Source organism: Poromitra crassiceps, assembly GCF_964638095.1.
Source record: "Poromitra crassiceps genome assembly, chromosome: 28".
Classification (NCBI taxonomy): domain Eukaryota; kingdom Metazoa; phylum Chordata; class Actinopteri; order Beryciformes; family Melamphaidae; genus Poromitra; species Poromitra crassiceps.
In genome coordinates this window covers 18,527,574-18,550,073 of record NC_139651.1, presented here as the reverse complement: position 1 = coordinate 18,550,073, position 22,500 = coordinate 18,527,574, and the positions used below count along the sequence as shown (strand labels likewise).

Below are 22,500 nucleotides of genomic sequence, written 5' to 3'. Positions count from 1 at the left end.
TGATTAGTTGTGCAGGCTCTGATTTGTTTCCATACCGACACAAACTAAACATGGCCTAACAGTTGGGCTACATTACTAAACATGGCGTAACAGTTGGGCTACATTACTAAACATGGCGTAACAGTTGGGCACGACTACATTACTAAACGGCGTAAGAGTTGGGCTACATTAGTGTTTCCCCTAACATTCTACAGGCCTGGCGGGGCGCTGTTGGCCCGCCAGGCCAACGGCGCCCCGCCAGGCCAGATTTTTTTTTTTTTGCAAAAAAAATTAAAATAAATCTGCTCTCCCCAAAATGTCAATAAACCTTTGTGGCATATTATTACAATACAGCAATACTGGTGTTAACAGTAACAGAAGAATCATTCAAAACAATAAGCATTTTGCTTTTAGGAGCATTGTGCCAGCGTGCAGCGCTGTTCCAAAACATGTCAACGTGTGTCGTTGCCGGGGAAACGCACATCCCATAATACAACTGTTCGCATTGCATCCCCGTATGATGATACTTGGGAATTCCATTGCGAACATAGATGCGAACAGGTTAGCTAAAAGTTTAGCGTTGCCAGCGAGGGCCCCCACCGTTGCGGTCGAGGTACATTTCGAAATCCCTCCAGGCCTGAAAATGTTTCTAGGGGAAACACTGGTTACTAAAAATGCTGTAACAGTTGGGCTACATTACTAAATGTGGCGTAACAGTTGGGCTACATTACTAAATGTGGCGTAACAGTTGGGCTACATTACTAAACATGGCGTAAACAGTTGGGCTACATTACTAAACATGGCGTAACAGTTGGGCTACATTACTAAACATGGCGTAACAGTTGGGCTACATTACTAAACGTGGCGTAACAGTTGGGCTACATTACTAAACATGGCGTAACAGTTGGGCTACATTACTAAACATGGCGTAAACAGTTGGGCTACATTACTAAACATGGCGTAAACAGTTGGGCTACATTACTAAACATGGCATAACAGTTGGGGCTACATTACTAAACATGGCGTAACAGTTGGGCTACATTACTAAACATGGCGTAACAGTTGGGCTACATTACTAAACATGGCGTAAACAGTTGGGCTACATTACTAAACATGGCCTAACAGTTGGGCTACATTACTAAACATGGCGTAACAGTTGGGCTACATTACTAAACATGGCATAACAGTTGGGGCTACATTACTAAACATGGCGTAACAGTTGGGCTACATTACTAAATGTGGCGTAACAGTTGGGCTACATTACTAAACATGGCGTAAACAGTTGGGCTACATTACTAAACATGGCGTAACAGTTGGGCTACATTACTAAACATGGCGTAACAGTTGGGCTACATTACTAAACATGGCCTAACAGTTGGGCTACATTACTAAACATGGCGTAACAGTTGGGCTACATTACTAAACATGGCATAACAGTTGGGCTACATTACTAAACATGGCGTAACAGTTGGGCTACATTACTAAACATGGCATAACAGTTGGGCTACATTACTAAACATGGCGTAACAGTTGGGCTACATTACTAAACATGGCATAACAGTTGGGGCTACATTACTAAACATGGCCTAACAGTTGGGCTACATTACTAAACATGGCGTAAACAGTTGGGCTACATTACTAAACATGGCCTAACAGTTGGGCTACATTACTAAACATGGCGTAACAGTTGGGCTACATTACTAAACATGGCATAACAGTTGGGCTACATTACTAAACATGGCCTAACAGTTGGGCTACATTACTAAACATGGCGTAACAGTTGGGCTACATTACTAAACATGGCGTAAACAGTTGGGCTACATTACTAAACATGGCCTAACAGTTGGGCTACATTACTAAACATGGCGTAACAGTTGGGCTACATTACTAAACATGGCATAACAGTTGGGCTACATTACTAAACATGGCGTAACAGTTGGGCTACATTACTAAACATGGCATAACAGTTGGGGCTACATTACTAAACATGGCCTAACAGTTGGGCTACATTACTAAACATGGCGTAACAGTTGGGCTACATTACTAAACATGGCGTAACAGTTGGGCTACATTACTAAACATGGCGTAACAGTTGGGCTACATTACTAAACATGGCGTAACAGTTGGGCTACATTACTAAACATGGCGTAACAGTTGGGCTACATTACTAAACATGGCGTAACAGTTGGGCTACATTACTAAACATGGCATAACAGTTGGGCTACATTACTAAACATGGCGTAACAGTTGGGCTACATTACTAAACATGGCCTAACAGTTGGGCTACATTACTAAACATGGCGTAACAGTTGGGCTACATTACTAAACGTGGCGTAACAGTTGGGCTACATTACTAAACATGGCGTAACAGTTGGGCTACATTACTAAACGTGGCGTAACAGTTGGGCTACATTACTAAACATGGCGTAACAGTTGGGCTACATTACTAAACGTGGCGTAACAGTTGGGCTACATTACTAAACGTGGCGTAACAGTTGGGCTACATTACTAAACGTGGCGTAACAGTTGGGCTACATTAAGCGTGGAGTAGCGTCCATCAGAAAAATGCCATTAAAGAGGCCATTCAGAGCTAAAAGCCAGTGGCCTCCATCCAGCCCGGCCAGGCGAGGCGAGGCCTGCTCTTAATGAGCCGGAGCAAAGGTTCACACAGCATTGAGCTACAAACATAAACCCAAAGTCCCAGCACAACGCACCATATAACCAAATATGTAAACACTAGACCTCAGCTTAGTCTGTTCAAGGAGTTAAACATGTTACTGCCAAAATACAGTTTAGGAAAACAGTGACTTTGAGAGTTCAGTACTCAAAGAGAAGATGGGAAATAAACATTATGAAAATTGCTTACATGAATGCTCCAGGTAGCTACAGGCTCAACATGAAGTGCTCCAGGTAGCTACAGGCTAAACATGAATGCTCCAGGTAGCTACAGGCTAAACATGAAGTGCTCCAGGTAGCTACAGGCTCAACATGAAGTGTTCCAGGTAGCTCCAGGCTAAACATGAAGTGGTCCAGGTAGCTACAGGCTAAACATGAAGTGGTCCAGGTAGCTACAGGCTAAACATGAAGTGGTCCAGGTAGCTCCAGGCTAAACATGAAGTGGTCCAGGTAGCTACAGGCTAAACGTGAAGTGCTCCAGGTAGCTAGGAAAAGTTCACAAAAAAAAACGAAAATGAGTCAGAGAAAAGCAGGCAGACACCATTGACTTCAGTACAGTACAACTGAAGTCAATGATGAGTGGTTTTCTCTCTGGAGTCGTGCTGCCAAACTCCCTCTGTGTCATACCGTATGTACTATCTTCACCTCATCGCCTGTGTTTCAACTGGCATGATGAGGGCGAGAAGATGATCCAATTTTCATTTTTGGGTGAAGAACGTTGCTTTAGTTTGACAAATGTCACGTGAGAATAAGGACAGAGAAGAAAGAAATAGCCTGCTAGCCATTTTAGCCCCACAATCTAAGAATAACGCTGGAATCAGAGTCCTATATTTATCTCAGCATAATCTGCATTGAGATCGGTGTTGTCGTAAAAGGGGCCAAATTTGGAAATGAGGTTAGCCATTTAGTGTCCAGCAGCCCATTCATCACAAATGCCATTAGTAACAGCATTGTTCCACTGGTGAGGTCAGTTCACGTGACAAGCAGCCCCTGATGATGAGCGACTAAACACATTCAAACGTATAAGACGACACGGAGAAGACAAACGACAAAAGCCCAGGGTCAAAGGGACAAGTCGGCCATTTAAATAACGGCGTCATGAAGACTCCACAAATAACAAGAGAATGACTTATTGTAATGTAGGTGAACACGAGTTTTTCCAACACAAAAGCCACTTCGATAGACAAGATACACGCAAGGTCAAGGAACCGTCATTTGTGATGATTCTGTTCCAGGGGAGCCACATGGTGAGATGTGATTTATGACAGGATTCAAACTGTCTGTACTGGAGAGGTGGAGAGATAACAGTGGGGAAAGGACAGCGTTGGTGGTTAATCATGTTCTCACCCGGCTCATTGTCTCAAAGAAATAAGAGACATATCAATATTTCTCCGTTTTCAGGACAGTTCCACACTCAATTGTCCTATAAATACAAAGACTACAAATGCATACTAAACAGTGCAGGTACTTGCGCTATGCTCCATTGACATGCATGCGTCACATTTGGACACGCGTTGCCAGGCAGTGTCATTGATTTGTAGCATTGCGATCATTTCCACTCAAACCAAGCTCAATTTTCCAGTAGAATATTATCACTATGTTTACATGAATATTATCACTATGTTTACATGAATATTTCCACTATGTTTACATGAATATTATCACTATGTTTACATGAATATTATCACTATGTTTACATGAATATTATCACTATGTTTACATGAATATTATCACTATGTTTACATGAATATTATCACTATGTTTACATGAATATTATCACTATGTTTACATGAATATTATCACTATGTTTACATGAATATTATCACTATGTTTACATGAATATTATCACTATGTTTACATGAATATTATCACTATGTTTACATGAATATTATCACTATGTTTACATGAATATTATCACTATGTTTACATGCACAAAATATATTATCACTATGTTTACATGCACAAAATATTCCATTTGTGACCTTATTCTGCGGGGGAAAGACAATATTCCTACTCGCCTGTTTACATGGCTAAGGAAAATATTCCACTAATATTCATTTTAATATTACACTGATATTCATTCATTCGTCAGTCTTCATACCCTGCGTTTCATGCGTTCAACCACCTTCTTGAAAAGGTCGCCGGCGTTGCCATAATTGCACTACTGCGCACAGCCAAACACCTGTTGAAATCCAAGTATTTCAGAATGGTTCAAAGTAGGTTTGTTTCTCCATCCGACCAGAAATATGGGCTTTTCTTTTGGCCATACATCTCTGACCAGCTGGTTTGTTTACAACGCACATACTGTAGCTGACCGTAAACAAGAGTCCATGTGTCGCAAACTGCGGTAAAAACCCCAATTGAGACGCATATTCCAAATGCATGTCAAAAGAATACTCCTAAAATCTGAATATCGGTGATCATTCTATTCGTATGTGATTTCAGTGTACACAGTATTGTCTTTCACAGTTGAGGTACTCTGTATGTCTGTCCTAATACCGTCCGTAAGGGCTAATGTACACCGCCTCCGGAACAGATGTGGTACGGCTACGAACAGACCCACACTCATGTCATCTGTCAGACGTATGAACAGACCCACACTCATGTCATCTGTCAGACGTATGAACAGACCCACACTCATGTCATCTGTCAGACGTATGAACAGACCCACACTCATGTCATCTGTCAGACGTATGAACAGACCCACACTCATGTCATCTGTCAGACGTATGAACAGACCCACACTCATGTCATCTGTCAGACGTATGAACAGACCCACACTCATGTCATCTGTCAGACGTATGCGGGATCCGACAAAAATAGAACAGGTGCGTAATTTTTCCATACCGCACGTATCGCCCATCTATCAACACGGGCGAGAGTCGATCCGGCAGTTTTGCCGGATCCGTGACGCAGCCGTAAGGCATCTGGTGTATGTTGCCTGTCAGTTTGTTGTGACTGATAGTGAGTGACAGTTCTCTTGTTGTAATTGGAAACTCCAAATGTTGAACTTTGATTTGATTGTTGTTTTGTGATTTTATTTATATTTGTCCTGATATTTTAAAATGGACCCCAGGAAGACTAGTCTGTCGCTTGTGCGTCGACTAACGGAGATCCACAGTAAACAATTATCCCACGTCTTAATCAGAAAATGCTACATTCAGAATGAGGCCTAATTCGGAGGAATATGCTGTTTACATGACCCATATCAAATTTGTAATATTGTCATGTTGTGATTTCTGGATAATAGTGGAATATGAGTGTGGATGTAAATGTACTGATTGAGAGAAATAGGAATGTACTCATGGTAGTAAGGCACTTGGGATAAAGCATAAAGCAAATATTATTATGTTGTTTCAAACACTAATTAGACACTGCAGGTCTTTATGTTACGGACACAACTCCTGTTTGTTATTATGAGGAAATGCCGCCACACATTTGAATGGATCTCGGCCTCGTTACTTCTGGTGACCTGCATTCGAAAGGCTTTTGGACAAACAGGGTTGCGACTGTAACTGCAGCCTTATTACATCAGCATCACAGGAAATCCAGTAAACCAATAAGCCTCAAAACGACTCCAACGGAATAAGACCAAGTAAAGCGTTTAAAACCCACACTGACAGTTACGGCATGCGAGACGCCAACCAGACGTTTGTGGAGGGCGGGAAAGCAGGTCAGGCTGGAGTCTCCAGCTGTGTGGAGCACCCCCCCCCCCCCACACACACACACACACACACACACACACACAGACACGGTGTTACGGTGCGATGCGCATCTCGCACTTCCTGCGGCCCTCCTCCCACCACCCGCTCTCCATCGGTGGGCCGATGCATCAGGCTACATTTGTTCCACATTCCAGCGTCAGAATGCGTCTGACTCCAGCAGAGCAGAGCCCCATCTGCTAAATACAATGCCCCCCCCCCCCCTCATGTATCATAAATGAAGCATAAACGAAGCCTCTAAAAGCTCACACACACACACACACACACAATCAGCATCCATCTCTGCGCTGCGGCCAATCAGCATCCATCTCTGCGCTGCGGGCCAATCAGCATCCATCTCTGCGCCGCGGCCACTTCCTGGCCGACGCGTTGCCGGGGCGATGGCTAAATTATGCAATAGCATCGGCTCAAACAAATAGGTTTCAGTGGCTGGACGGCACGCGCTCAGGGGGTTAAATGATGTGATGTGATGTGATTCTCTCTCTCTCTCTCTCTCTCTCTCTCTCTCTCTCTCTCCTCTCTCCTCTCTCTCTCCTCTCTCTCTCTCTCTCTCTCTCTCTCTCTCTCTCTCTCTCTCTCTCTCTCTCTCTCTCTCTCTCTCTCTCTCTCTCTCTCTCTCATCTCTCTCTCTCTCTCTCTCTCTCTCTCTCTCCCTTAGTCACTATTGTACCTCTGTGATCACAACAATGCAAATGCACACGTGCTGTGCTGCTCGATTCGCTGCCTCCATCTTGTCTCACTTGTCAGGAAGCAGAGTGCACGGGAACAAAGGGGGGCACGCGAAACAACGAAACTGGTAAACGGGTGAAACCAAAACCAGCACAGCCACCAGCAGCAGCAGCAGCAGCAGCAGCAGCAGCCCACCTGTAGCCTGTCTCAGTTACAGACAGCACTGTACTACAGCACAACAGACAGCTGAGCTGCTGCCGGTGTACCAGTGTCATAAAACACAACTCTATTAATCACACAGGGATTATCAGGGGGAGTGTCAATGTGTGGGGGGATTTACAGGGGTCACCAAGCGTCTGTCCCACTGCGGCGACAGTCTCTCTCTCTCTCTCTCTCTCTCTCTCTCTCTCTCCTCTCTCTCTCTCTCTCTCTCTCTCTCTCTCTCTCTCTCTCTCTCTCTCTCTCTCTCTCTCTCTCTCCTCTCTCTCTCTCTCTCTCTCTCTCTCTCTCTCTCTCTCTCTCTCTCTCTCTCTCTCTCTCTCTCTCTGTGACGCCTTTGTCCGTCCGCTTCTGTGACAATTATTATTGACTGTGCTGTTTAGGGCACATACATCACTTATACCGCTTTCAGACAGACACGGTTCTGGTTCTGGCTCCGTTCTGGATTCTCAGAACCTTGGTGCTTTCTGGCGAACCAGCCCGTGTTCACACCAGTTTAAGCGGAACCAAAGTGGGAGGACATTATTCGGTAGTCCTTCTTCAGTTTTTTAAGTTTATTAATTATTTGGTCTGGCGTTCGAGTGAACCCAGCCTTGGCCCTCTCTTCTGCAAGTTCGGCATATGATTTGCTCTTTCTTGTACTGCTTTCTAGCTTTTCTTGAGATTCGGTAGATGCCCAAATCACCACTAAACATTTGGTTTCCTCAGCAGACCACCGCAAATTATTTTTCTCCATGTTGTCACTGCCTTCTTCTCCTTCCTGCTCGTTTTCACAGCCTAGAATGAGACACGCCCACTGATGATGTCACGGTTCCCAAGGAAAACCAACTATTTTTTGGTTCCGCTGAGAACCAACTTTTCAGGTTCCGAACCAATTATGTTTTCGGTCTGAACGCGCCGGCCAGTTCAGATTAGGGTTCTGGAACCGGAACCGGCACGGAGCCCTGCCGGTGTGAAAGCCCTATTACTGTGCTGTTTAGGGCACATACGGTACATCACTTACTGTGCTGTTTAGGGCACATGCATCACTGACACAAAAACACCAGCTACCCCCATCCAGTTTAGGAAATTAAAAAATTTCGGGGGCAAAGTTTGCCCCCAGTCTAAGAAATAGGGGCATTTAAACAATTTGGGGGCACTTAAAAAAAACAATTTACCGCATAAAGTTGCTAAAGTGTAGTGTGAACATTGAACAACAGTTTGTGTGAGTGTGTTCTTCGTCATCTTTATAGAATCATAGAAATCTTGGGGGCATTTTTGCCCTTGCCCCAGGCTAAATTCCTACAGTGCCCCCATCTGACCTGTAGGATCCCTCACCACTCATACACACTCCAAACACTCACCAGTACAGTACCCCCATCTGACCTGTAGGATGCCTCACCACTCATACACACTCCAAACACTCACCAGTACAGTACCCCATCTGACCTGTAGGATCCCTCACCACTCATACACACTCCAAACACTCACCAGTACAGTACCCCATCTGACCTGTAGGATCCCTCACCACTCATACACACTCCAAACACTCACCAGTACAGTACCCCCATCTGACCTGTAGGATCCCTCACCACTCATACACACTCCAAACACTCACCAGTACAGTACCCCATCTGACCTGTAGGATCCCTCACCACTCATACACACTCCAAACACTCACCAGTACAGTACTCCAAGGTGCCTGTTCCAGTGCTGCTGGCCCAAGATAATTATAGCCAATCGATCTATGTTACATTATTACTACAAAGATGTATCCTGGTTGTGCCATCTGTTGTCTGCTTGTAATGTTGGTGAAATCTATGAATGTACGTTTATTCTGCTGTTGTGCTCGTTGTCGTTTGCTCTAGATAAGAGTGTCTATCAGCTATATTCCTCACATGTGGCGCTGTGATGTCATCACCGTGACATCACGTTAACAACAGCAAAAGTCACTTCCAGGTAGACACCTGCCGATTGATTTGAATTGTGGAGATATCACAAACTTGTTATATTGTTTATTTCTGTTGTCATTTTCAGCCGTAATTGTCACGTTAAAGAGATATACCCTAGTTAAACACGGTGGTCCGACCTATAGAGACAGTCCGCATGTCTGGGAACGCCGACAAAATGTTATACAGCTGGCGCGCGAGTGGGGTAAAACCGCCCATATATCTCATGGGCTGACTCACCAAAAGACGGTGCTGCGGCTCTAAACTACAGGTTTGGGGGTTCTAGAGCAGAACACAAGACGTCTGCTCAGATGTGCGTTTACTGCGGTGGTTAAATCCCCGATCGTGTCTGCCTGGGCTGGGCTATCGGCTAAATTCTAACTTTGCTGAATGGATAGAACGGGGGTTTTTACCCCACCCTGACCACGCCCCCAGCCAGGCTGAGCCAGCTAAACCAGCGTCCATGACGAGACGTGGCCTCAACCTATCTGACGTTTGGTTGTGCTTATGTAATGCGTTGATAAACCAAATCTCCCCAACAAGACATCTCACCGCCGATCGGACTAGCTGCTAGTTCTGGGTGAACTCAAGCTGTTCTTATTCTGTGGTCCAACAGGTCAATTAGGTCTCTAAACTAACGTTAGTGAAAGTGTGTTTAATTAATGAGATATATGAAGACATCAAACCTGCATTCATTTAGACTTTCTCTTGATCTCAGTTGTGTCACCCGGCCGCTACGCACTGAGCGCTGCCACGCTTCAAAAAGCCTCCAATTGTGTCATGGAGGTGGCTGGCGTCCGGTGGGAAGTGAAATGAAGCTTTAGCTGGTTTAGCATTTCAACTAGCACACATACAGTCGACACACCTGCCCCAAACAAACAGGTAATGCTGCAAACCACCACAAAGCAATGGCTAGTCTCTGTGCCCTGGAGCCATGGCTTCACGCTAGTTTGTTGTTTGCAGTGCTGGGAGATGATTTCATGACATTGTTCCAGGTTGTGAGCCAGGTGCTGTCTGACTAGAGATGAACCAACATGTTCCAGGTTGTGAGCCAGGTGCTGTCTGAACTGTCCTGACTAGAGATGAACCAACATGTTCCAGGTTGTGAGCCAGGTGCTGTCTGACTAGAGATGAACCAACATGTTCCAGGTTGTGAGCCAGGTGCTGTCTGACTAGAGATGAACCAACATGTTCCAGGTTGTGAGCCAGGTGCTGTCTGACTAGAGATGAACCAACATGTTCCAGGTTGTGAGCCAGGTGCTGTCTGACTAGAGATGAACCAACATGTTCCAGGTTGTGAGCCAGGTGCTGTCTGACTAGAGATGAACCAACATGTTCCAGGTTGTGAGCCAGGTGCTGTCTGACTAGAGATGAACCGACATGTTCCAGGTTGTGAGCCAGGTGCTGTCTGGCTAGAGATGAACCAACATGTTCCAGGTTGTGAGCCAGGTGCTGTCTGAACTGTCCTGACTAGAGATGAACCAACATGTTCCAGGTTGTGAGCCAGGTGCTGTCTGACTAGAGATGAACCAACATGTTCCAGGTTGTGAGCCAGGTGCTGTCTGAACTGTCCTGACTAGAGATGAACCAACATGTTCCAGGTTGTGAGCCAGGTGCTGTCTGACTAGAGATGAACCAACATGTTCCAGGTTGTGAGCCAGGTGCTGTCTGAACTGTCCTGACTAGAGATGAACCAACATGTTCCAGGTTGTGAGCCAGGTGCTGTCCTGACTAGAGATGAACCAACATGTTCCAGGTTGTGAGCCAGGTGCTGTCTGACTAGAGATGAACCAACATGTTCCAGGTTGTGAGCCAGGTGCTGTCTGGCTAGAGATGAACCAACATGTTCCAGGTTGTGAGCCAGGTGCTGTCTGGCTAGAGATGAACCAACATGTTCCAGGTTGTGAGCCAGGTGCTGTCTGACTAGAGATGAACCAACATGTTCCAGGTTGTGAGCCAGGTGCTGTCCTGACTAGAGATGAACCGACATGTTCCAGGTTGTGAGCCAGGTGCTGTCTGACTAGAGATGAACCAACATGTTCCAGGTTGTGAGCCAGGTGCTGTCTGACTAGAGATGAACCAACATGTTCCAGGTTGTGAGCCAGGTGCTGTCTGACTAGAGATGAACCGACATGTTCCAGGTTGTGAGCCAGGTGCTGTCTGGCTAGAGATGAACCAACATGTTCCAGGTTGTGAGCCAGGTGCTGTCTGAACTGTCCTGACTAGAGATGAACCAACATGTTCCAGGTTGTGAGCCAGGTGCTGTCTGACTAGAGATGAACCAACATGTTCCAGGTTGTGAGCCAGGTGCTGTCTGAACTGTCCTGACTAGAGATGAACCAACATGTTCCAGGTTGTGAGCCAGGTGCTGTCTGACTAGAGATGAACCAACATGTTCCAGGTTGTGAGCCAGGTGCTGTCTGAACTGTCCTGACTAGAGATGAACCAACATGTTGCAGGTTGTGAGCCAGGTGCTGTCTGACTAGAGATGAACCAACATGTTCCAGGTTGTGAGCCAGGTGCTGTCCTGACTAGAGATGAACCAACATGTTCCAGGTTGTGAGCCAGGTGCTGTCTGACTAGAGATGAACCAACATGTTCCAGGTTGTGAGCCAGGTGCTGTCTGGCTAGAGATGAACCAACATGTTCCAGGTTGTGAGCCAGGTGCTGTCTGGCTAGAGATGAACCAACATGTTCCAGGTTGTGAGCCAGGTGCTGTCTGACTAGAGATGAACCAACATGTTCCAGGTTGTGAGCCAGGTGCTGTCTGACTAGAGATGAACCAACATGTTCCAGGTTGTGAGCCAGGTGCTGTCCTGACTAGAGATGAACCGACATGTTCCAGGTTGTGAGCCAGGTGCTGTCTGACTAGAGATGAACCAACATGTTCCAGGTTGTGAGCCAGGTGCTGTCTGACTAGAGATGAACCAACATGTTCCAGGTTGTGAGCCAGGTGCTGTCTGACTAGAGATGAACCAACATGTTCCAGGTTGTGAGCCAGGTGCTGTCTGACTAGAGATGAACCAACATGTTCCAGGTTGTGAGCCAGGTGCTGTCTGAACTGTGAGGACTAGAGATGTCCAACATGTTCCAGGTTGTGAGCCAGGTGCTGTCTGACTAGAGATGAACCACTGTGGGCTGACTGGGTTAAACCAGAGCCGTGTAGATAGAAGAGTCCCGACATCTCCATTCACTCCAATGGACCAGTTTTTTACTCTCAAGAGTTCCAGGAAGTAAGGTCCTGGATTAAGCAGCACTGTCGAGTTGCAGCCAAATAAGACAGTTTGTGTTGTACTCTGAAAGGGTTTTTCCCCCCTTGAATCAAATTGTACATTATCATCTTTATTTTAGCATTCAAAAGTAGCGCGAGACCCATTCCTGGCTGTTCATTGGCTAATGAGTCTCGCATTTTGGTCCTCCGCTGACGCCACTCTCTCTCTAGAGGACACTAGGTTCAACATGGGCCAAGTAACCAAGGGGGCAGGCTTACTTTGATGCATTGAGGCCAACGCGGAAGTACTCAAATACGACGACAGTTCCTCGAATGGCCACCAGAGCCCGGCTGCTAAAGCCAGCCAGTCCCGAATTGAGCCCATGTTCAAATGCCCGTCTTTACAGCAGAAACATGTTTACAGCCTGGTTCAAAAAAGGGGTTTGGTCTCTATAGCTCATTTCACCTTTCATGACAACTGTACAGGGGGTGAATTTTTTATATAACTCACACTTTTGTAGAGTCAAATAGGCCATAATAAAGACTATGTTTTGGGCATGATTGACAGGTCGCCTGTCCAATGATCGCGCAGCTTGCCAATCACGATCCAATAGCAGCCGGCGCTGCCGCTCTGTGGGAAACCCCCTGGTCACGCACGAGCCGCTGGAGAAGCAAGATGGCAGCGGCCAAAACTCCAAACTAGAGGCTTCAAAACAGGAGTCCACAAAGCAATGGCTGACGTTATAATGTATATATACAGTATATATATATATTTATACAACAGGTAGTTCCGGCCGAGCAATTTGATTGGACAAGAGGGATCCTACGAGTGCCTATATTTCACGATAATGCACTGGCGCTTCACTGTGTGTAGATCACTCCGCTTCACAGCTGCCCTAATCAACAAAGTGCTTCACAGCTGTAGAGTAGACAGTAGTAGAGTAGACAGCCTGCAGTTAATTAGGCTGATTAGGCTACATTTTCTGCAAAGGGAAAGCTGGGGGGACTATTTTTGTTGGCGGAGGAATAAATACAGAAATCATCTATTTTCTCAGCTTTTTGTAATTTTTTTAATCAGCTTTGTTTAATAGAACTGTTGTATAAAAGCAATATCACACTCGAGGTCGTGCATTGTTGTCTAATATTGGCACTGCTGTGATTATCTTCGGCACTCGGCCTGCGGCCTCGTGCCTGCGACCGAATCACAGCAGTGCCAATATTAGCCAACAATGCACTCCCTCTCGTGTGATATTGCTTAAATATATATTATATATATAATGTATATATACAGTATATAATGTATATATATTATAGATGGGATCGTTAACGCCGTTAACGGCTGCGTTAACGCGAGACTCTTAACGCGCGATAAAAAAATTATCGCCGTTAATCTATTCTCAAAGTTGTCTGGTAGCAGGGTCCACTTATATTGAGCAGGCCATGATGATTATCACTTTAGAATGGAACAGGTATGTAAGCGCGGACATTTATGTCTGCCTCCCCCATCCTGGCTGCTGTGGGGGGGGCGTGAACAACCGAACCTGCTCTCTAGTCATCTTCCAGTGGCCTACACTACTGACCTGGCAGGCATCTGCTCTAAATAATGTGCATGCTTCAAAAACACGAGGCGGCAGCGTCTCTCTCTCTCTCCGTCTCCCTCTCTCTGTCTCTCTCTCTGTCTCTCTCTCTCTCTCTCTTTTGCTCTCTCCTCCGTCAGTCCATCGTTGTCGTGTGGCACCGTGTAGGCTATAGCACGAGTCGTGAGCCGATTTGCCCTCAAACGCTTCCAAACGCTCCCGATGCTCCGTGCCGGCTGTGCATGAGAGATGCAGCTAGCCGGGCTCTGGCATCATGCTCTCTCTCTCCTCCTCCCAGCCTCTCTGACGTGCGGGAGCCACACTCATGAATATTCACGAGTGATCCCGGTGATCTCATTCCAGGTAGTTCAGGATAGAACTTTGTCCAGATGAAGACAGACCATGTGTGTAACCTGCTGGTTTCTTACCTTTAAATGCCTACTGGCTATTCAAGTTGAATTGAATAAACAGAAACCTGTTCACAAGGACTTACTTCTAGTCATTATTTATGTTGCACACACATATTTTGAATGGCTTCGACAGACTTCAAATGACCCATTTTAATCTAGATTAATCTAGATTAATGACCAGGATTAATCTAGATTAATCTAGATTAAAAAAATTAATCTATTCCCATCTATAATATATATATATTATATATATATATATATATATATATATATATATATATATATATATATATATATATACATATATATATATATATATATATATATATATTATATATATGTACTCGGTCGCTCTCTTTTGTAGACGGTTTACTTTTCACCAAATTGTGTTGCTAGGGAACAGCTTGAAAAGTAGCTCATGTCATGTCTGTACTAGCAAAACACTGCAACAGGAAGTGAGCTGGGGGCCATTTAGAATGTCTATGTTGTGGAGTTGTAAAGCCTCTGTAAAAAGGCACAGCAACAGAAACATTGCCTCCATGTAAATGTTCATGTAAATGTCCAGGCTGTACGGTGTGGGCCCCTTTAAGCCAGTCATCCCCCCGCCCCGCCCCTCTCTCTCTGCCTCTGCTTTTAGAACATCATAAATGTCCTCCCCCCACCATTATGTGGGGAGGAGGGTAACACCATTATGCGGGGAGGGTATTTGCGGCATCTATCTCTGGCCTCTCCAAGACAATGACATGAAAAAAACAGTTCCCCTGCCTCCACTGTCCCCCTCCCCCGAGCCCACAGTGCTGCAACCTGAAACTGCCCTGAAGAGATGAGCCTCCATTAAATAGTGCAGAGCTGACATAATGACAGCAGGGATCAAAGAGAGGAAACTAAAAAAGGCCAGACCAATTCAGAGCACCCCCACCCCCCACACACCCCCAGGCTCCTCCCCCAACCCCCAGGCTCAGGGCCCGCCTCTCCTAATAAAAGACACTGGGCGGGCCGCACATAGGGGCCCTGGTCAGATAGGGCCCTGGTCAGCAGATACTGTAGGGCCCTGGTCAGATAGAGCCTTGGTCAGCGGATAGGCCACTGGTCAGATAGGGCCCTGGTCAGATAGGGTGGTCAGATAGGGCCCTGGTCAGATAGGGTCCTGGTCAGACAGCTAGGGCCCTAGTCAGATAGGGCCCTGGTCAGATAGGGTCCTGGTCAGACAGCTAGGGCCCTAGTCAGATAGGGCCCTGGTCAGATAGGCCACTGGTCAGATAGGGCCATGGTCAGCAGATAGGCCACTGGTCAGATAGGGCCCTGGTCAGATAGGGCCATGGTCAGCAGATAGGCCAGTGGTCAGATAGGGCCCTGGTAAGGTAAAGCCCTGGTCAGTTACAACTTTGCAGCTTTGCTCTTCTGTTCTGATGCAAGGTCCACACAAAGCATGGCCACCTTGCAGAACAATAGCAGCCCTCTGCTCGTCTGACACCTTTCCAAACAATAAGCAGCCCAAACAATGAAGTCAAACTCCACTGCATTCACTTTCCACTGTGGTCCATGGGATGTTCTTGATAACCTCTGGCTGCTCCAGCCGACCAGCAGGAACCCGTGAGAACAGGGGCTGCTCTCGATCCGCAATGATAATAAAAGCCCTTTTTAGGCATGCAGTGATCTCCTGAAGATATCCAGAGTGACGTTACTGGGATGGGGTATATGTACTATGAACACAATTGTCTGTTGTGAGCAAGCCCCCTCGCAAACAGATCTTAGACACCCAAGCCCCCCTAGTACCATGTCCATGTGCCCCCTAGTACCCTGTCCATGTGCCCCCTAGTCCATGTGCCCCCTAGTACCCTGTCCATGTGCCCCCTAGTACCATGTCCATGTGCCCCCTAGTACCATGCCCATGTGCCCCCTAGTACCCTGTCCATGTGCCCCCTAGTACCCTGTCCATGTGCCCCCTAGTACCCTGTCCATGTGCCCCCTAGTACCATGTCCATGTGCCCCCTAGTACCATGTCCATGTGCCCCCTAGTACCCTGTCCATGTGCCCCGTAGTACCATGTCCATGTGCCCCCTAGTACCCTGTCCATGTGCCCCCTAGTACCCTGTCCATGTGCCCCCTAGTACCCTGTCCATGTGCCCCCTAGTACCCTGTCCATGTGCCCCCTAGTACCATGTCCATGTGCCCCATAGTACCCTGTCCATGTGCCCCCTAGTACCATGTCCATGTGCCCCCTAGTACCCTGTCCATGTGCCCCCTAGTACCATGTCCATGTGCCCCCTAGTACCCTGTCCATGTGCCCCCTAGTACCATGTCCATGTGGCTCGCAGAGCAACATGTGCAGAGCGAGCGAGTGGGCGTGTTGATGATGTTGGGATGACTTGTTGTTATATTGTTAAATGGCACTTTTACAAACCATGAATGTTCCCGTGCTATTTAATTTCATGAATGGACGTGGCTGGATTATTTGGAAGAGAGCCAAATTGGTGAGTAAACAAGTAAAAGTGTCATGGTTTCTTTTCCTCCGTCTACCTGTTTGAATCGTGAAAATGCAACAAGAAGATCATAGTGCTGCTACCACCACTAGCACTGCACCTCCTGCCACGACACTACCGCTACCACCGCTAGCACTGCACCTCCTACCGCTACCACAGCTAGCACTGCACCTCCTGCCACCACACTACCGCTACCACAGCTAGCACTGCACCTCCTGCCACGACACTACTGCTACCACCGCTAGCACTGCACCTCCTTCCACGACACTACTGCTACCACAGCTAGCACTGCACCTCCTGCCACGACACTACCGCTACCACCACTAGCACTGCACCTCCTGCCACGACACTACTGCTACCACCGCTAGCACTGCACCTCCTTCCACGACACTACTGCTACCACAGCTAGCACTGCACCTCCTGCCACGACACTACTGCTACCACAGCTAGCACTGCACCTCCTGCCACGACACTACTGCTACCACAGCTAGCACTGCACCTCCTGCCACGACACTACTGCTACCACAGCTAGCACTGCACCTCCTGCCATGACACTACTGCTACCACAGCTAGCACTGCACCTCCTGCCATGACACTACCACCGCTAGCACTGCACCTCCTGCAACGACACTACTGCTACCACAGCTAGCACTGCACCTCCTGCCATGACACTACTGCTACCACAGCTAGCACTGCACCTCCTGCCATGACACTACCACCGCTAGCACTGCACCTCCTGCCACGACACTACTGCTACCACAGCTAGCACTGCACCTCCTGCCATGACACTACTGCTACCACAGCTAGCACTGCACCTCCTGCCATGACACTACCACCGCTAGCACTGCACCTCCTGCCACGACACTACTGCTACCACTGCTAGCACTGCACCTCCTGCCACGACACTACTGCTACCACAGCTAGCACTGCACCTCCTGCCACGACACTACTGCTACCACAGCTAGCACTGCACCTCCTGCCACAACACTACTGCTACCACAGCTAGCACTGCACCTCCTGCCACGACACTACTGCTACCACAGCTAGCACTGCACCTCCTGCCACAACACTACTGCTACCACAGCTAACACTGCACCTCCTGCCACAACACTACTGCTACCACAGCTAACACTGCACCTCCTGCCACAACACTACTGCTACCACAGCTAACACTGCACCTCCTGCCACGACACTACCGATACCACAGCTAGCACTGCACCTCCTGCCACAACACTACTGCTACCACAGCTAGCACTGCACCTCCTGCCACGACACTACTGCTACCACAGCTAGCACTGCACCTCCTGCCATGACACTACCGCTACCACAGCTAGCACTGCACCTCCTGCCACGACACTACTGCTACCACAGCTAACACTGCACCTCCTGCCACGACACTACTGCTACCACAGCTAGCACTGCACCTCCTGCCACGACACTACTGCTACCACTGCTAGCACTGCACCTCCTGCCACGACACTACCGCTACCACAGCTAGCACTGCACCTCCTGCCACGACACTACTGCTACCACAGCTAGCACTGCACCTCCTGCCATGACACTACTGCTACCACAGCTAGCACTGCACCTCCTGCCACAACACTACTGCTACCACAGCTAGCACTGCACCTCCTGCCACGACACTACTGCTACCACAGCTAGCACTGCACCTCCTGCCACCACACTACCGCTACCACCACTAGCACTGCACCTCCTGCCACGACACTACTGCTACCACAGCTAACACTGCACCTCCTGCCACGACACTACTGCTACCACAGCTAGCACTGCACCTCCTGCCACGACACTACCGCTACCACAGCTAACACTGCACCTCCTGCCACGACTGCTACCACAGCTAACACTGCACCTCCTGCCACAACACGACTGCTACCACAGCTAGCACTGCACCTCCTGCCACAACACTACTGCTACCACAGCTAGCACTGCACCTCCTTCCACGACACTACCGCCTGCTCTCAGTCTCTGTAATCCACGGCTCACTCTGCTCGTCATGTCTGAGCTTCCCTGTCAGCCATCAGCAGCACTGCACTTTATAAATAGACAGTAATAAAACCCTGGCACATGATAGTGGAGCACAGTGATCAGACACACATACATGTACGTCCTCTGACACACGGCCCACACTCTTGTGCAACCGAGGCTTTTTATACCAGCCAACTGCCGCTGGGCTGCCTGCAAGCTGCTACTTCCCTAGCGCTCATGCTAAGCCACATGGAGCCCCGGCTTGGCTCCCAGCGAGCATTCCAGCATTCTGTAACACTGCGGTGAGGCAATATTTACCTTCAAGGGAAAGTGCACTTGGCGCGCAGCCGAAACTCTTGAAGGGGCGTAAAGGCGCTGCTACTGTGCACTACCTCTAACCCGCCCACCCCCTCGTGCCTCGTGCTGACCCAGCCAACCACCCGCAGCCTCCTGCCCCGCCTGACTCCGCTACCTGGATCAGGGCCAAACCAGAGCCTGAGCGGAGGAGCGCAGAGAGAGAGACAGAGAGAGAGAGAGAGAGAGACACACACACACAGAGAACGAGAGCGCACACAGCCAGAGAGTTAGTGAGCGTGAACACTTTGCGCGCCCCAGACTGGCCCACTGCCAGGACTCACTTAGTTGGATTTTTAGCCACAAAAGCCGACGGGCGGTAACCCTCCACAGAGATTTGAAGTGTCTCACAAAGATACGGCTTGAGACGTTTGTGCCACGGCCAAGATGAAGCTGTGGCTCACAGTGGGGGGGCTGACTGAGCAAGAGCAATCAAACAAAACACACGGCGGAGGAGTGGAAAATTGTGAAAGGCATTTCCTCTCCTGGTGACGCTAAACGGCAGAGAGACATCTGTGTTGTGATTACAGAGCTCTCTCTGTTGCCCCGCTGCATTTAAGCACAGATAAGCACAACTTTGATGGCAGATTAAGAGCAGCAGAGGGGAAATCTTCACAGATAATAATCCACAACTTTTTCAGATGGAGCAGTGCTGCTTTTTCATAAACATGTCAGGCAGACATCTTTGAAAGGACACATGGGTTTTGGGAGGAGGTGTGTTTTCTGAAGACATAACTAGGAACAGACCAAAACAAGGAATTGATGTAATAAGGAGGAAACGGGCTTGGCGGGGAAGCTAACCTGTTTGAAGTGATCGTCGTAGCTCCAGTCGGCCTGTCCGTTGGGGGAGGTGGCGGAGTGGGGCCCCGCGGGGGACAGGCCCTCGTCGGGTTCCTGCTTCACTCTGACGGGGGGCGACGCCGGCCGCTGGGGGGCCGAGGCAGAGTAACCGGCGAAAGGCCGGGAGGCGAACGGCCGGGAGGCAAACGGCCGCTCGGCGCTCTGCAGAGCCAGGGTCTGCTTTCGGAGGAACTCCAGCCCGCTGGCCCCGCTCTCCTCCTCCTCCTCGCTGCCCTCGTCGCCCTCCATCATCTCCTCGTCGGCGTCGTCGTCCTCGTCGTCCCCGGAGTCGCGGCCCCGGTCCTCCTCGTCCTCTCGCTCCGAGTCCACGCTGCTCTGGTTGGACACCCGGGGGGGAGGGGGAGGGGGAGGGACCCCCCCGCCACCGCCAGGGGCCCCCCCGCCGCCGCTGGCCAGGCCCAGGCCCAGGCCCTTGCCCAGGCCCATGCCCATGAAGTTGGCCCCGGAGGCCCGGGCGGCGGCCAGGATGGCCTGCTGGGCGGCCACCTGCTGGGCGTACATGATGTGGGCCTCCCTCAGCCTCCGCTCCTTACGCTCCATCTCCAGACGTGCCTGCTGCTGCCTCTGGAGCTGCTCCATCACCGCCTCCAGCTTCATGCCCCCCGTGGAGCCACCCTGAGGGAAGGCGCTGCCCATGCCGGGGTCCTGAGACATGCTGGGCTGTGGGAGGAGGAGGACAGGGAAGCATGGATGACCAACCATCAACGGAAATCTAATTTAGCCATTCGATTGGCCGGTTATACAGGAAATGACATCAGCCAAAATCAAAGCTAGAAGGGAAACAAAACTGTGGCAAACTTGAACACAGCATTTGGCCACCACTGTTTTCATCGAGTTCATGTAGTAGCAAAGTTATAACTCCTTTACTCATTCACTCAAGTCAATGTTTGAACCAGGCGACTTTAGTTCAGCCCCACTGAGGCAAAAGTTAGAAAATCAGCATCATCACAGCCATAAATCTGAACTAGATTTGCTGATATAAACAGTTGAAATAGTGTATATACTATGGTGGCTTAAGCTATAAACATTTGCATCTAAAGTAAGACTGCGAGTCTAAACACACCGACGTGGCCATGTGTCAAAGCAGAAACAGTGTAGCAGCATTAGGCAGGAACACTCACTGACAGTGTAAGCAAGCTAGGCTCAACAGCCTGAGCAAGTAGACAAGTCAAACCGGACACACACAAAAGTAGCTCGAATACACATTTGATAAGGATACTACAAAAATATATCACAACAAAACCTACACCGTGCAGCCACTACACATCCAGAGGAATGGGAATATTACAGTTTTTCCCCCCGTTACGCAATGCTGGTGCAAGTTTGAACGTTGTTATCAACGCAAACTATGCATACGCGAAAAGCCTAATTTTAATCTCCAAATATAGCATCCAGTAGAAACCAGTAGGGTAAAAACCTCCAGTCATTATAAGGCAAACAACCACCAGTAGAAAATCAAATAGACTATCAGAAAAACATTCAAATAAAATAAAATGCACTATGCAGTGCCCGACTAACCTCAGTAGAAGTATGTAGCCCTAGTTAAGTTACAGAACTATACCACAACACCACAGTAGGCCTAAACTATAAACGGTATAATATCCTATCGGAATAGACACAAAATACCATCAAGCGCCATAGGTCACTTTAAACTCACTATTAAGTGCTAGACACACTGTAATTTTAAGCCAGTGTATTTTACACTGGGTTAAAATTACAGCACTGAGGTGCGTAAAATGGTGCGTAAACTCTTATCACACATAGCAAAAGGTGGATAAAGTGAGTTGAAGGTGCCTGGAATAAAGCCCTGGGTGACAGCAGCGATACATCAGGACGCCAAAGCGGAGTCACAGCTCACCATTTGCGCCTTGCTGCTGCCGGAGTTGTCCACCATCCCTACTTCCTTGTGTTTGTCCTCCTTCTTCCCTCGTTTCTGGCACTCTTTCAAACACTTGTAAACACCGACGCGCAGGCACTCTCTCTCTCACACACACACATACACACACGCACATACACACACACGCGCACCCGGGGAGCGAAACACACGCAGGAACTCACACACACACACACACACCCGGGGGGGGAGAAATACTCTGCATGCACCGGAGATTTCACCACTAGATCCAGCCAGCCAGCAGCACGAAGGCGCTCAATGCTCTCTTCTGCGCGACCCGACCTGTCCAAAATGTCCTGCGATCACTTCCTTTCCCTTTCCCCCAATGTTTCCTTCTTTAATCACAAGAAGGGACCGACAGGAAAATGGTCCGATCTCATATCTCGCAGCGCGCTGAGGTAACTCGCTGAGGTAACTCCCTTCACTCGGTTCGCTCTCCCCTCTTCCTCCCCTTCAATTGCCACCCCCCGCCTGGGCGCACAGCAGCATAGGGCCCGCCCAGCGACAGCAACAAGTCTCACACACAGCCTT

General features: G+C 48.4%; 1 protein-coding gene across 1 annotated transcript in view; it reads right to left on the bottom strand.

Annotated features, from left to right (window-relative positions):
- LOC310799614 (AT-rich interactive domain-containing protein 3B) overlaps positions 1 to 21,969 on the bottom strand; it is a gene marked incomplete at both ends in the record, with an annotated part of 125,467 nt that extends 103,498 nt beyond the window's left edge. Inside the window, 2 exons of the mRNA XM_083662203.1 lie at positions 20,016 to 20,735; positions 21,934 to 21,969. Of these exons, the coding sequence (XP_083518329.1) occupies positions 20,016 to 20,735; positions 21,934 to 21,969 (756 nt within the window). The remainder of the gene's footprint in view (positions 1 to 20,015; positions 20,736 to 21,933) is intronic.
- Between the last annotated feature and the right edge of the window lie 531 nt (positions 21,970 to 22,500).